This window comes from Bacillus rossius, chromosome 6, assembly GCF_032445375.1.
Source record: "Bacillus rossius redtenbacheri isolate Brsri chromosome 6, Brsri_v3, whole genome shotgun sequence".
NCBI classification, from domain to species: Eukaryota; Metazoa; Arthropoda; class Insecta; order Phasmatodea; family Bacillidae; genus Bacillus; species Bacillus rossius.
The window spans coordinates 4,000,027-4,014,825 of record NC_086334.1 but is presented as its reverse complement, the minus strand read 5'-3'; the positions used below and the strand labels follow the sequence as shown (position 1 = coordinate 4,014,825).

The 14,799-nt window shown below is 48.0% G+C and overlaps 1 protein-coding gene across 11 annotated transcripts in view; it reads left to right on the top strand.

Moving 5' to 3' along the window:
- The window catches only part of LOC134532524 (protein retinal degeneration B), a 104,095-nt gene that overhangs the window by 58,669 nt on the left and 30,627 nt on the right, over positions 1–14,799 (top strand). For 8 of the 11 annotated variants that reach the window (XM_063368993.1, XM_063368990.1, XM_063368989.1 and 5 more), the window contains 7 exons: positions 161–364; positions 1,620–1,759; positions 3,563–3,680; positions 4,619–4,991; positions 6,255–6,481; positions 10,270–10,374; positions 10,950–11,108. In XM_063368993.1, coding sequence (XP_063225063.1) covers positions 161–364; positions 1,620–1,759; positions 3,563–3,680; positions 4,619–4,991; positions 6,255–6,481; positions 10,270–10,374; positions 10,950–11,108 — 1,326 coding nt within the window. The remainder of the gene's footprint in view (positions 1–160; positions 365–1,619; positions 1,760–3,562; positions 3,681–4,618; positions 4,992–6,254; positions 6,482–10,269; positions 10,375–10,949; positions 11,109–14,799) is intronic. The other 3 variants (XM_063369000.1, XM_063368994.1, XM_063368995.1) reach the window with 2 other exon arrangements.

Below are 14,799 nucleotides of genomic sequence, written 5' to 3'. Positions count from 1 at the left end.
CCCAAGTGAACCTCTTGACGTCTTGCGTGGCGTGGGCGATGGTTCGATTCTTCCTGACCACTTCAGAAATCACCAGATTTGGGACATAGCAGTTGCAGACAGGGCGATGTGGCCGTCATCCACGCAAGGACAAGGACTGTGAGTGTTGTCATCGCCGCAGGCTGGTTCAAGAGCCTGCTGCCCAAGTCGGCGCTCACCGTGGAGGAGGAGGCGTGGAACGCCTACCCCTACACCAAGACGCGCTACACCTGCCCCTTCGTGGAGAAGTTCTCCCTGGAGATAGAGACCTACTACTTCGCGGACAACGGCCACCAGGAGAACGTGTTCAGCCTGTCCGGCAGCGACCTGCGGAACCGGGTCGTGGGTGAGCGGCTTGCATGTCCCCCCTGGGCCGGGCGGTCAATTGTCGCCGCAGGGCCGTCTCGAGTTCATTCACAATCACGAGTCTGTGTACACCATTAGAAGTTATGCTTGCTTGGCACAGTAAAAAAAAAACTAATTTAAATTTTGCGTGCAGTTAAGGACTGGGTTGATATTATAAATGAGGGTGGTAAAATTGTAAATTTCTATTTAATTAAAGAATTTAAATAAATACTTTGTATTCAAATTTAATATGAACTCTTGTATAAAAATTTATTATATAATATAGTAAAATATTTTAGATTAATTTTAATTAATAATGAAAATCAATAAATATAATGAATGTTTATTCTTGTTTATTTTTTAAATTTAATAATTTATTAAAAAATAAAATAATAATTTTTAATTTGTAATGCAGGTAAATTATACATACGGGAAATTAACCTAACTTACATAAATACAGATGAAAAAGTTAATAAACAATTTATTCTATCGCTAATATTCACAATAAATAAAAAATTTTTAATGATAAGGACCAGTAATCATTATCAATCACTAATGTTTATGATTTTAAAGCACATATATATAATTTTTATTTGTATGTAGCATTTTTTTCATCCTGTCAATTTTTGTTGCATGCTGTTTGCTCATCGAAAAAATCATTCTCATAATTTTTATAACATGCCTAAAGAAGTATAACTTCCAACAAAATTCTCTTTCATGGATCCGTAGTCTCTAGATGGCCCTGGTTGGCTGTGAAGTGATCTTGGGAAACTGTGTCAGAGCGAATTCAGGGATGAGCTGGTATTCGAAACCCAAGTCCTCTACAAACCAAGTTCGTGCTGTCACTGTGCCACCTCGCTTGATCCACATGTGAACATGCGCAGTGTGTGAGCTGTTGGTCATACCTGGTCAAGTGTCTAGGAGGTTAGTGTTCGCTCAGTGAGCAGAAAGTGTGCTTCGTTCAGAGATGAAATAAGTTACCTAAATATATTATAAAAAGGTTATAAACGCCATTGTCTTTTTTTTTTGTATTTTTATTTTTTGGGTATATTTTTTGGCAAAGGCAGTAGCAGTATAATTCACGAGAAACTGCTCAAAAATGTGTTATGTGTTAAAAAAAGTTGTTATTTGCTGTAAAGTGTTTGAACTTTGGTGAACTAGAGAAGAAGGTATTTGTGGCAACCCAGAGCCCTCAGTGAATGAAGATGATGATGATGTGCCGAGGGGTGTGCCAGCCAGGGGATGTTGATGCGCAGACGTGATAGACGTGGTGCGGGACCAGCTGTTCGGGGCCGACTACGTCCGCGAGGAGGACCCCAAGGTGTACACCTCCCAGAAGACGGGGCGGGGCCCCTTGTCCGACAGCTGGCTCGAGGACTACTGGAGGGAGTGCAAGGTGTGCAACGGTCGAGACAGCCTCTGCCTCTCTGTCGCAGTCGGGGCCGTAACCACTTTCCCGACTGCGATTGGCTGCGGGTTTCGTCACCCGCAACCGACCTAGGTTCTGGCTTGCCTAGGGCTTCAGTCTGGACGGATGCAGGGTGTAAGGGCTGGAGGTAGGCTCGCTCCTTCCCATAGGAACGCCCCGCCGAGGGTGTCTTTTCAAGTTAGGGAGGATGCCTCCTGTGTCTGCCATTAGTCCTGGACGTTGTCCTCATTGAAGATCTGGACTGTTAGAGTGACTGGAGGAGATTGAATCCTTTACGCAGGCGAAAATAGCCTTATAACATTGTAACAATAAAGCAGAAAGCATGGCAAAATGCTGCGCATCTCAAGTCGCAGCTTTTACCACTTTGCACGTAGCTATCAATGTCCTTAAATTTGGCTCACATAGGTCATTTGAAAAAGACAAACACATAAATACTCCATGGACCAGTGGAATTTTTACAATTTCTTTTTGCAAGGACTGTTAACTAACACTTATGAAATATTATTCTTGTAAATACAAGGTTCTTGAGGTGTTACAGCTCGGCCTGAACAGCCATGTTGAATTTTGGATTTTTCACCAATCGCAGATATTCATAAAGAAACATTTCAAAAGTGAAATTATAGAAGTAGTTTTGCATGTGTCATCCACATGCAGAAAAGCAGAAAAATTTAGTTTTAGGGAGTGACCTCAACACAGTATCATGCAAAAATATTTTTATAATGAGTACTGGTATTTTCCTGACTAATTGTAACGTGGTAACTTGCTAGAAGTTCAAGTTCTGTTTTTCCACAACTGGGGAACACTTACAAAATTGCTACTGCAATATAATTTTCAAAATAAATCTTTTTAAAAACTTATAATTAGCAAAAAAAAAAAAATTAAAAGTAGCAGATAAAATTAAGCCCAAAACTCAGTTACCAATTTTTCACCTTCTCTTAATAACAAATGTGAAAAACTAAAGTGTTAGCCATGGCAGTGACTGCTGAAATGTGATGAAGCAGGACAAGTTACTTGGTGTGACTTGTACTTTTAAAAGTACATTGTTGTCCTGTGGCCAGTCTGGGAAATGTTTCTAGTACAAACCTTCGATGCTAAAGATACTGCACCTCTGTTGTTGCACATCAGCTGAGATGTCAACACTTCAGGTCGGACAGGGGGTGTTCTTTTTGGGAGCAAATGTGACCTGACAGCTAGTTTGTTAAAATGATGGAGCGTGTGTTTTTTTTTGTTGAGTTGTGATACTGGAGTGTATACTCAGGGCTGTTGAGTTGTGGCGGTGAGGGAGGGGGGGGGGGGGGGGGGAACAAAATTCCCGGGTCCAGGACATCAGTGTAGTCCAGTTAAGTTTATAGAATTTTTTGTGAATGGGTGATTTTACCCTACAAGTAGGACCACAAATACAAGTCTGTTGCTTATAGAGTTCGTAGGAAACGTTACAAGCTATACAGTATGCACAATTAACTTTCAGGGTTATGATCAGTAACATTTACAGCCTTATACATATACATTTATGGTGGAGAAGGGAGAACAAATGTATTTGCCTCGTACCCAGTGGCATAGCTAAGGTGACTGGCGCCCCTGGCCAGACTTGGATTAAAACAAAGGGGCGGAGCGTTCAGTAACCGCGAAACCGTCGCGGCAGCGCCCGTCCCCCCCTGCTCCGGCGCCCCTGGCGGGGGCCATCCCTGCCACCCGCCTGCTACGCCACTGCCCGTACCCTTAGTTTCTCTGGACGGCCCTGTGTGTAACGGAAGTGTTGCGGTGTTACAGGGCAAGGCCATGCCGCTGCCAAACGGCAAGTCCCTCATGTGCGCGTACAAGCTGTGTCGGGTGGAGTTCCGCTACTGGGGCATGCAGACCAAGTTGGAGAAGTTCATCCATGACGTGGGTGAGTTGGCGTCAGCGTGCGGGGCGTCTCGAGACGGCGCATACTTTCACCCTCGAGTACTGAGGAGACAGGTCTCTTTAAGTTCCGCATCTTACGTCCGGCACGGCTCGTGGTTTGTGAGTAGCCTGCTTGGTTGATGGAGGTCCCCTTGTATGACGTTCCTGACAGAACTACCGTGATAATATAATACCCCGGTGGTCTGTGCAGTGTTCCGAGTTCAGATCTGCATGTGTAGAGGAGGTAACATGAAACCATACTAGCAGTGAGCACATAAGTACAGTTACTTACAACTTGTTGTGGTGTCAGGTTACTTACCGACCAGATTTATAAAATACCAGAACCCTTGGTGAGCGATTGCAGACAGCGAGCGACGCGCTTCGGGTGCAAATTTTTTGCATTGGGGCGGTGTTATACATGCGCAGACGAGTGAGTAATAAGAGGCAGTGTGTTGAGACTAAAGTGCTCGGTAAGAGACGAGCATTAGAGACACACACTGTCGAGCCAAGCTTCAGTGGCTGGGATTAAATAGTGGACTAATAACAATGTAAATATTAGCTAGTATATAAAACTGCGAGTAATAAATTGGGCTACTCTTTCTGGACCTGTTTTCTCACTTGTAACAATATGGAGTATCTGAATGCTAACTGTAGATTTGAGTCAGACGGTGCATGGTTATTTATATTTAAGTGCTGCTGGCATAGGAGCTATGGATTTATTGGTATCAATTGGCAGAAAAGATGGTGTTCTAATTTAAATAGCAGTGTTTATAGAGCAATTATTCATATTCATAGGATGATTCATCACTTTTTTTAAAATAGTTTTATTCTTCTTCAATCAGGTTAACTGGTATACTATCTCGGACAGGAGGACGTGTACATCCTGGTTGGCTGACGTGCTGCCACGACCAGCACACTGAGAGCGCCCGTGTGTGTGCGCAGCGCTGAGGAAAACGATGCTGCGCGCGCACCGGCAGGCGTGGGCCTGGCAGGACGAGTGGCACGGCCTCACCATGGACGACATCCGGGAGATCGAGCGGCAGACGCAGGAGGCGCTGCAGCGCACGATGGGCGCGGGCGCGGAGGAGGGGGAGGCGGGGTCCCGGGGGGAGGCGGCCCAGGCCCAGGAAGGGGGCGGCACGCCGCAGGACCCCGACGCGGTGGCCAAGACGCTGCAGGCGACGCTGGGCAGCATCGAGAAGACGGAGCTGGAGATGCCCAGCCCGCCGGTGGCGAAGAAGTGCGAGCCCGCGCTGTCGACCAGCTCCGAGGGCGAGGGCAGCCCCGAGGACTCCCCCACCGAGACGGCCGCCAGGTACCGCGGCCCTTCTCCCCTCGACCCCTTCCAGCAGGGCAGCTCTCGACCCTGCCATGTCTTGTTGCACGCTCGCTTTAACAATCTTCCAACTGTGGAGTACTAACCAGTTTGTGCCAGACGAGAATAATATGTCAGCAGACACTGATGTCAAGCCATCATATCATCACATAAATATTGAAAAAATATTATTCATACGTAAATGTATATTGTTCCATAGTAATTGTGTTGGATTGAAAGTATAATTTTTTTGCAAAAATTTAGAAAAAACATATTTAATTTTTTCTTAACATGCCACACTTATCCTACAGAATAATATGTCACTAAAATAAGTTGTAAAAAACTTAATATTCATTAATATGTGTCTGGTCCTCGGACCAAAAATTATTTGTGGTCCTCGAAAAGACTATTGTTGGCCGTCACTGATCTACAGCAAAGAACCATTTCAGTATTAGCTTGAGGTGATTTCAGGAAACATAGACAAATAAAACCACGACCGGCCCTCCTGTCCAGGTCGCAAGTTTTCTTAAAAAACATGTCTTTCATAATCAATGACTTTGTTGATAAGTCAGTAGAAAAGGTTTTTATAAAGTTTAAAATTTCTTGGTTTATAAAGTACTTTTTTGTAAACATTCATAGGATATAATGTTCGCAGGCTTCCACGGCCATTGTCTGAAGTAGCTTGGCTTCTGGGTTGTAGCCGTGTCCTTGGCAAATAATTCACCGACGTTTCGGTCGACACGGCTGCAACCCAGAAGCCAAGCTACTTCATTCATAGGATATGTTAAATAAAACTGTATTATGTATTAAGCACCAAATTTTTAGCTGTATACTAAACGTTTAAAAATAATAACTATTGCAAGATATTGTGTACTTTACGTTCTAGAAAATCCAAGATTTGAAATAAAACTGCAGTAACAGGACACAGTCCTAGATTGTTCGTTGTCTAAGAATATATAAAATGTCTTCAGAATCCTTAAAAAAATAATCAAGTCAATAACTCTTTGAACTCATACCATTAAATCACAAGTATTTACTATGTATTAATATCATTCAACATGTTTCATACTTGAGTTCTTTCTAAACCGCTGAAATTAGTGTGCTGTTCCGAAAGAATTGCGCAAGGCGCTGCTCCATGTGGAAACCCTGGTGAGGGTTGACGGACAGACGGATGGAATTTCACGGCCACTGGCTGAGGATCACGTGATTGACGGACGGACGGGGTGGATCGTTGTGGAACGTGAGGCAGTTGTTCGCTGGTAGCGCGAGCAGAGGCGTGGCTCGCAGGCTGCCCGGGGACGGACGCAGCGACGCCAGCAGCCGGCGCAGCGTGTGGTCGCGCGCCGACTCCAGGCCCGCCCCCTCCCCCGGCCTCGCCGCGGGCAGGAGCTTCGACCTGCAGGTGGCCAACTGGCGCATGGAGAGCATCGTGCGCGACTCCGACTCGGCCAGCGAGGAGGAGTTCTTCGACTGCCTGGGTACGTCCGCCCGTACGTATCCGCGCCATGGCCGTGCGTAGCCGTGTGCGTGCCGCGGCGGCTGGTTGCCGGCCGATCCGCGCTGCTGCCGTTCACACGACAACGATTTCCGATACTGGCGCTATTTACACATCCCTTTCATGGTTATTCCTGTGTTTGTGAAGACTGCTAAACTTGTGCCGTCTGTAAACACTTATACAATAAAGATGTTTAGTTAAAGTAATTGTTAAGTGTAAAAAAAATATCTGGGGACTTAATTTTAAATATTTTGTTTTGTATATTTTTTTTACATATTCTTTTTATGTGCTACATGATTGGATATAATAGCGTAATATGATAGCTGCTGTCACGGGGTGGTTAATTGCATTTTGCAACATATTTCCCTATCAAAATTAAACAAGTTTATTACATAATAATCTTTTTTTTAATTACATGAATGCTATACAGAGACATAAACACTTAAAAATACAGTTATATAGTTTGCTAAAACTTAACTTTATGATATTTTTAAAAATGAAATTTACTCGCATACCAATTAACCAAATCCTTTTTATATTAAGTCCATTTTGACTAAAATATAAAATCTTGCTATCCACAAACAAAATTTACACCTAATGGTTTAATGTTACAAAAAAAAATTGTATGGTTCTTAAACATTATTGGCAGAATTAAATTCATATAATAGATAAACTATTTGGGAAATAACCAAGCATATTAAAGAGCACATGATTATTAAGTGTACCAGGTATTTGCATAAAAGTTATAATTTTTGAAAGTTAACTGACTTGCATCTTGTAACTGATGAAATGGCAAACCAGTGGTCCTCGACAACCAACCGCTAGCTGCCGCTGAGTGTATGAATGTTGTACTGTCTTGTATCCAGTCATTGCAGACTTTATTTTTGTTTGAAAATGCATGTTACCAGTTAATTTTTATTTTGAATTAACTATAAAAAACATGTGAACATTTTAATTTGAATGATCTGAATTATGAATTGTGAAGTGTCTTTGATTGGTTTGCAAAAAAAAAAAAAAAGACAATAAAATGGAAAGCATGTCAATAAATTGCATGTTGTTAGGTTAGCATTAACATCTTGTAAATTGTTTCTAAATAGAAAATGTTATGCAGCACCTAACGTGTAGGTAATTACTATTTTTGTTTGTTATGTAGCTCAAAACATTTGGTTTTACACAGGGGTGAATATTAATTGAAGCCAAGAAAACTGTTGGTTCCTCTTCTTTCAAGAGGATAAACTACTGATTTATTCAGATTCTGAAAGTATGTTACTCAAACATGTTATTTTAACAATTTTACAAATTTTCAAACAAACGCACTAAATTCTAAATACAGCATACTTCACACCCCTTTTTAGTGCCACGATCCATTGTATGTTGTCCACTTACGCTGAAGCCGAGAGATCTGCCATCTTCGCGTTTTCCGCTTGTACCCGAAGCCAACCGGGCGCGAACAATGAACGTGCGTTTATTACGATTCAACATGTTGTTAAAGAATGGCGTGTTGTTAAACAGGATCTTCAGCAACCGATTTGAGCAAATGTCTTTTATATTCTCGATGCGTGAAAGGATGGTTACAATATAATCTCATCCCTCGGCAAGTCCAGGCCACGAGAGTTGAACGCAGCAAAGGAACTGGGATCACCTTGCTTCCTGCAGCCGTCCAATCAAAAGAGAGGAAGTTGGGTGGTGGTGGTGGAGGGAGCAGTGTGTAACGGCAGGAGGAAGATAGTGATGTCTCTAGACAAAGACAGACACACTTGGCCAAACAGTGCAACTGTAGACCAACTCCAGACATGCCGGGTATGTTTAACTAATGCAAATCAAAAGGCAGGGATTCCAAAAGACGGGTAGTTAGTTTTTACAGCTCTCCCCTGAATAGCTTACGGGCTGTGAAAAAATAATCAACACTTTTTTGTCGGCCATGTCTAATGTTCACGTATGAAATGTGGATATGGATTTAAGTATGGATTGAGTGTGTTATCACATTATTTCTGTAATAACTACACGTTTGTACAATTGTGTTTATTGTTTTTTAAGATTATTAACAAAATTATAATGATTTAACAAATGTTAATTAGTACGCATTTGCTAATTTTGCTAATTCTGAAAGCATTTACCTGTAACTTAGCAATTTTTTGTATCCTGGTTTTGACTAGCTTAACTGGTCAGTTCAATAGCATGCCTGCATAAATTATAATTATGATAATCCACGACACCATACCTTAGCGTTATGTATTAGTGCATATCTATTGAGGAAGTTTATAAGTTGTGACAGATTGTGTGGCTCATCCTGTTGTGGTGTTTTTTTTTTTTTTTTTTTTTTTGCTCGGTCAAGGCCTGGAGACATAATGACATACTGTATGCTCTATAAGCAAGTATAAAATTTCTCATGCTAGATTAAAATAAAGATGGTGTTGCTGTTGTACATAATTTTGGCAGCAACTTTCATTCACGGTGTGGCTCAGTGTAATATCTATCATGTTGCACAAGGTCGAATCCAGTGAAGACCATTCTTTCAACGAGAAGTCTTGAGTGGTCTCCACCAATTACATTTATTAAAGCAGATTCCGTTTTCAAGGATTTATTAAATTAGAATACTCATACCAACCCACCTGAGCTGATTTATTAAATGTTATGATTACTCATTTAAAATAAAGATAAAAAGATTATCATGGCCACAACATGTACATTTTCATTAACTTTATGACAAAAATGTTTCCTGTCACTTGTAACAATCAGTTGAAGATGTAGCAAGTAAAAAAAAATTGTTGCAAATAAAGTTTTAAATATAAATGTTTAATTTTATTTAAACTGGGTGCATAAAATCAATATAAAAAATTATAAAACAAGAAGGCCTTTGAACAGCTTAATGTTATGATTGGCAGTTACATCTCTGGGCTGTGTGAAAGGTCTGTGACTTTTCCACAAATATTCAGCAAAGTGCACATTCGATACTTCTACACAAAGCCGACTAGCATCGTGATCTGGCAGGTTTTTGGCACAATTGTAGCGTCGGTGATGTGCTTGGTCACCAGTGCTCTGTTTTGCCGTTGAATGCAGGCATCAATATGTTTTACTATTACCAAGTACAAAAATACAACATTTAGTCTCCCATTCATTTGTAAAGCCCTACCAGTGAGTTAGATTTGATTTCATACCAGGAACACTAACTCACTCGGCTGCAGTAATAATTTGTAATATTGATATGTTACGGCCAGTTGTGTGCTTGGTGCTTGCAAATACTAATATCAAACATTAAAATTTATTTCTTCTTAAAACTGAGCCATGGGTGAGAGGTAAAAACGTAATGTTCGAGAGAACCAGGTGGTCTCGCTCGCTATTGGCCTTCTTGTTTTACACATGAGCAGGCAGGCAGGCAATTGAGTGCAGGTGTGTCAACCATAGCAGTAGTAGCTGACTTGTGGACGCAGCTGCAACAGTTGGTAGATTCTCGGATGCAGCTCTACTTTGTGTCTGAATTAGCCTAGTGCATGTGTGGTGTATCTTGTGTATAGTTTGTGGATTCTCATTGGTTTCTTCTTCTCTCTCTTCTGTTTTATTTTCCATTTTTTGCACTCTTCCTTGGGCAGCGGGCTTTGTAATCCCCGCAATAAAGGGTAGGTACCAGCTGAACAGTTTCTCGTAGCGCAGTAGTGACTAGATGTTAGCTGGCGACCGTGCTGTGTCGATCGAAGTGGCTTAGGGCTTCTTTGCATGTGGTGGACTTATTCCCTCCTTGCGACGCTCTTCAGGTGAAGTGTGAACGTGTCGAGTTGGTTCTAGAGGATGTCGGAGATTCGTCCTCCCTCGCCAAGTGGAGCTCCCTAGATCTCCTGACGGAGGAGGACCTAGATGCAGCATCCCCGCTGACTGACGGCGACAAGCAAGGTACGCCAGTCACTCGCGTCAAGCGTCGCAGGTCAGAGTGGGCGAGTTGGCCTTCGACCATTTGAATATTTCATCATTGTAGTAGTAGTTACAGTGAAACCTCATTAATAAAAATCCTGTTGATACAAAGTGTTTTCACAGTCCCTAGAAATTACATAGGAGTTGGTGACATAGCATAACTCTGGCCCTATGATAATAATATTTTAACTAATTTGCTTAATATTATTTATTCGTAATTAATACTCATGGTTCTGTTATTATACATAGGCATTTAAAGTATTTAATTTGTGCTTTAATATTATTATTTGGTTTAGGTTTTACATAAAGCTGAATGTAATATATTTTTATTCTTTCACTCTAATTTTTTTAGTCAACAATTTTGTCTATTAATTTACATTTTTACAGTTATAAAACACACTGAGGACAGTAAAATTGTAACATTCTAGAAGGTTTGAAAGAAGGAAAGACAGTAATGGGACACACTGGCTACCTGAAGGAATTTGTTTTGTATCTAAGAAATGTGTTGCGTGGCGGCGGAGGCATTGTGAAGTCTGACGGGCTCGCCGTGTGCGCAGACAGTATCTTCTCGCAGACGTTCCTGCAGTGCGTGATGAGCGAGCGAGGCCGGCCGGCGGCCAGCATCGACATGTCCTGCCCCGGCTCGCCCTTGAACACTGCCGGCTCGTGCAAGACCACCGCGCTGCTCCTGGTGCTCCACGCGGGCAGCGTGCTGGGTAACACTCACCCCTCACCCCTCACCCCTCACCCCTCACCCCTCACCCCTCAACCCTCAACCCTCAACCCTCAACCCTCAACCCTCAACCCTCAACCATCTAGCCTCAACCCCTCAACACAACACCTCCACTCCACAACCCTCACCCCTCACCCCTCACCCCTCACCCCTCACCCCTCACCCCTCACCCCTCACCCCTCACCACTCACCACTCACCCCTCACCCCTCACCCCTCACCCCTCACCCCTCACCCCTCACCCCTCACCCCTCACCCCTCACCCCTCACCCCTCACCCCTCACCCCTCACCCCTCACCCCTCACCACTCACCACTCACCACTCACCACTCACCACTCACCACTCACCACTCACCACTCACCACTCACCACTCACCACTCACCACTCACCACTCACCACTCACCACTCACCACTCACCACTCACCCCTCACCACTCACCCCTCACCCCTCACCCCTCACCCCTCACCCCCTCACCCCTCACCCCTCACCCCTCACCCCTCACCCCTCACCCCTCACCCCTCACCCCTCACCCCTCACCCCTCACCCCTCACCCCTCACCCCTCACCCCTCACCCCTCACCCCTCACCCCTCACCCCTCACCCCTCACCCCTCACCCCTCACCCCTCACCCCTCACCCCTCACCCCTCACCCCTCACCCCTCACCCCTCACCCCTCACCCCTCACCCCTCACCCCTCACCCCTCACCCCTCACCCCTCACCCCTCACCCCTCACCCCTCACCCCTCACCCCTCACCCCTCACCCCTCACCCCTCACCCCTCACCCCTCACCCCTCACCCCTCACCCTCACCCCTCACCCCTCACCCCTCACCCCTCACCCCTCACCCCTCACCCTCACCCCTCACCCCTCACACCCTCACCCCCCTCACCCCTCACCCCTCACCCCTCACCCCTCACCCCTCACCCCTCACCCCTCACCCCTCACCCCTCACCCCCTCACCCCTCACCCCTCACCCCTCACCCCTCACCCCTCACCCCTCACCCCTCACCCCGCACCCCTCACCCCTCACCCCGCACCCCCGCACCCCGCACCCCGCACCCCGCACCCGCACCCCCGCAACCCGCAACCCCGCAACCCGCAACCCGCAACCCCCGCAACCCGCAACCCGCAACCCGCAACCCGCAACCCGCAACCCGCAACCCGCAACCCGCAACCCCGCAACCCGCAACCCGCAACCCGCAACCGCACCCGCAACCCGCAACCCGCAACCCGCAACCCGCAACCCGCAACCCGCAACCCCCGCAACCCGCAACCCGCAACCCGCAACCCGCAACCCGCAACCGCGCAACCCGCAACCCGCAACCCGCAACCCGCAACCGCAACCCGCAACCCGCAACCCGCAACCCGCAACCCGCAACCCGCAACCCGCACCCGCAACCCGCAACCCGCAACCCGCAACCAACCCGCAACCCGCAACCCGCAACCCCGCAACCCCGCAACCCGCAACCCGCAACCCGCAACCCGCAACCCGCAACCCCGCAACCCGCAACCCGCAACCCGCAACCCGCAACCCGCACCCGCAACCCGCAACCCGCAACCCGCAACCCGCAACCCGCAACCCGCAACCCGCAACCCGCAACCCGCAACCCGCAACCCGCAACCCGCAACCCGCAACCACCCGCAACCCGCAACCACCCGCAACCCGCAACCCGCAACCCGCAACCCGCAACCCGCAACCCGCAACCCGCAACCCGCAACCCGCAACCCGCAACCCGCAACCCGCAACCCGCAACCCGCAACCCGCAACCCGCAACCCGCAAACCCGCAACCCGCAACCCGCAACCCGCAACCCGCAACCCGCAACCCGCAACCCGCAACCCGCAACCCGCAACCCGCAACCCGCAACCCCGCAACCCGCAACCCCGCAACCCGCAACCCGCAACCCGCAACCCGCAACCCGCAACCCGCAACCCGCAACCCGCAACCCGCAACCCGCAACCCGCAACCCGCAACCCGCAACCCGCAACCCGCAACCCGCAACCCGCAACCCGCAACCCGCAACCCGCAACCCGCAACCCGCAACCCCGCAACCCCACCCGCAACCCGCAACCCGCAACCCGCAACCCGCAACCCGCAACCCGCAACCCGCAACCCGCAAACCCGCAACCCGCAACCCGCAACCCGCAACCCGCAACCCCGCAACCCAACCCGCAAACCCCAACCCTCAACCCTCAACCCGCAACCCGCAACCCCGCAACCCGCAACCCGCAACCCGCAACCCGCAACCCGCAACCCGCAACCCGCAACCCGCAACCCGCAACCCGCAACCCGCAACCCGCAACCCGCAACCCGCAACCCGCAAACCCGCAACCCTCAACCCGCAACCCCACCCGCAACCCGCAACCGCAACCGCAACCCGCAACCCGCAACCCGCAACCCGCAACCCAACCGCAACCCTCAACCCTCAACCTCAACCGCAACCCTCAACCCTCAACCCTCAACCCTCAACCCTCAACCCTCACCCTCAACCCTCAACCCTCAACCCTCAACCCTCAACCCTCAACCCTCAACCCGCAACCCTCAACCCTCAACCCTCAACCCTCAACCCTCAACCCTCAACCCTCAACCCTCAACCCTCAACCCTCAACACCTCAACCCTCAACCCTCAACCCTCAACCCTCAACCCTCAACCCTCAACCCTCAACCCTCAACCCTCAACCCTCAACCCTCAACCCTCAACCCCCTCAACCCTCAACCCTCAACCCTCAACCCTCAACCCTCAACCCCACCTAAACCCTCAACCCTCACCCTCAACCCTCAACCTACCCTCAACCCTCAACCCTCAAACCCTCAACCCTCAACCCCTCAACCCTCAACCCTCAACCCTCAACCCTCAACCCTCAACCCTCAACCCTCAACCCTCAACCCTCAACCCTCAACCCTCAACCCTCAACCCTCAACCCTCAACCCTCAACCCTCAACCCTCAACCCTCAACCCTCAACCCTCAACCCTCAACCCTCAACCTCACCCTCAACCCTCAACCCTCAACCCTCAACCCTCAACCCTCAACCCTCAACCCTCAACCCTCAACCCTCAACCCTCAACCCTCAACCCTCAACCCTCAACCCTCAACCCTCAACCCTCAACCCTCAACCCTCAACCCTCAAACCCTCAACCCTCAACCCTCAACCCCTCAAACCCTCAACCCCTCAACCCTCAACCCTCAACCACCTCAACCCTCAACCCTCAACCCTCAACCCTCAACCCTCAACCCTCAACCCTCAACCCTCAAACCCTCAACCCTCAACCCTCAACCCTCAACCCTCAACCCTCAACCCTCAACCCTCAACCCTCAACCCTCAACCCTCAACCCTCAACCCTCAACCCTCAAACCCTCAACCCTCAACCCTCAACCCTCAACCCCTCAACCCTCAACCCCTCAACCCTCAACCTCAACCCTCAACCCTCAACCCTCAACCCTCAACCCTCAACCCTCAACCCTCAACCCTCACCTCAACCCTCAACCCTCAACCCTCACCCTCAACCCTCAACCCTCAAACCCTCAACCTCACCCTCAACCCTCAACCCTCAACCCTCAACCCTCAACCCTCAACCCTCAACCCTCAACCCTCAACCTCAACCCTCAACCCTCAACCCTCAACCCTCAACCCTCAACCCTCAACCCTCAACCCTCAACCCTCAACCCTCAACCCTC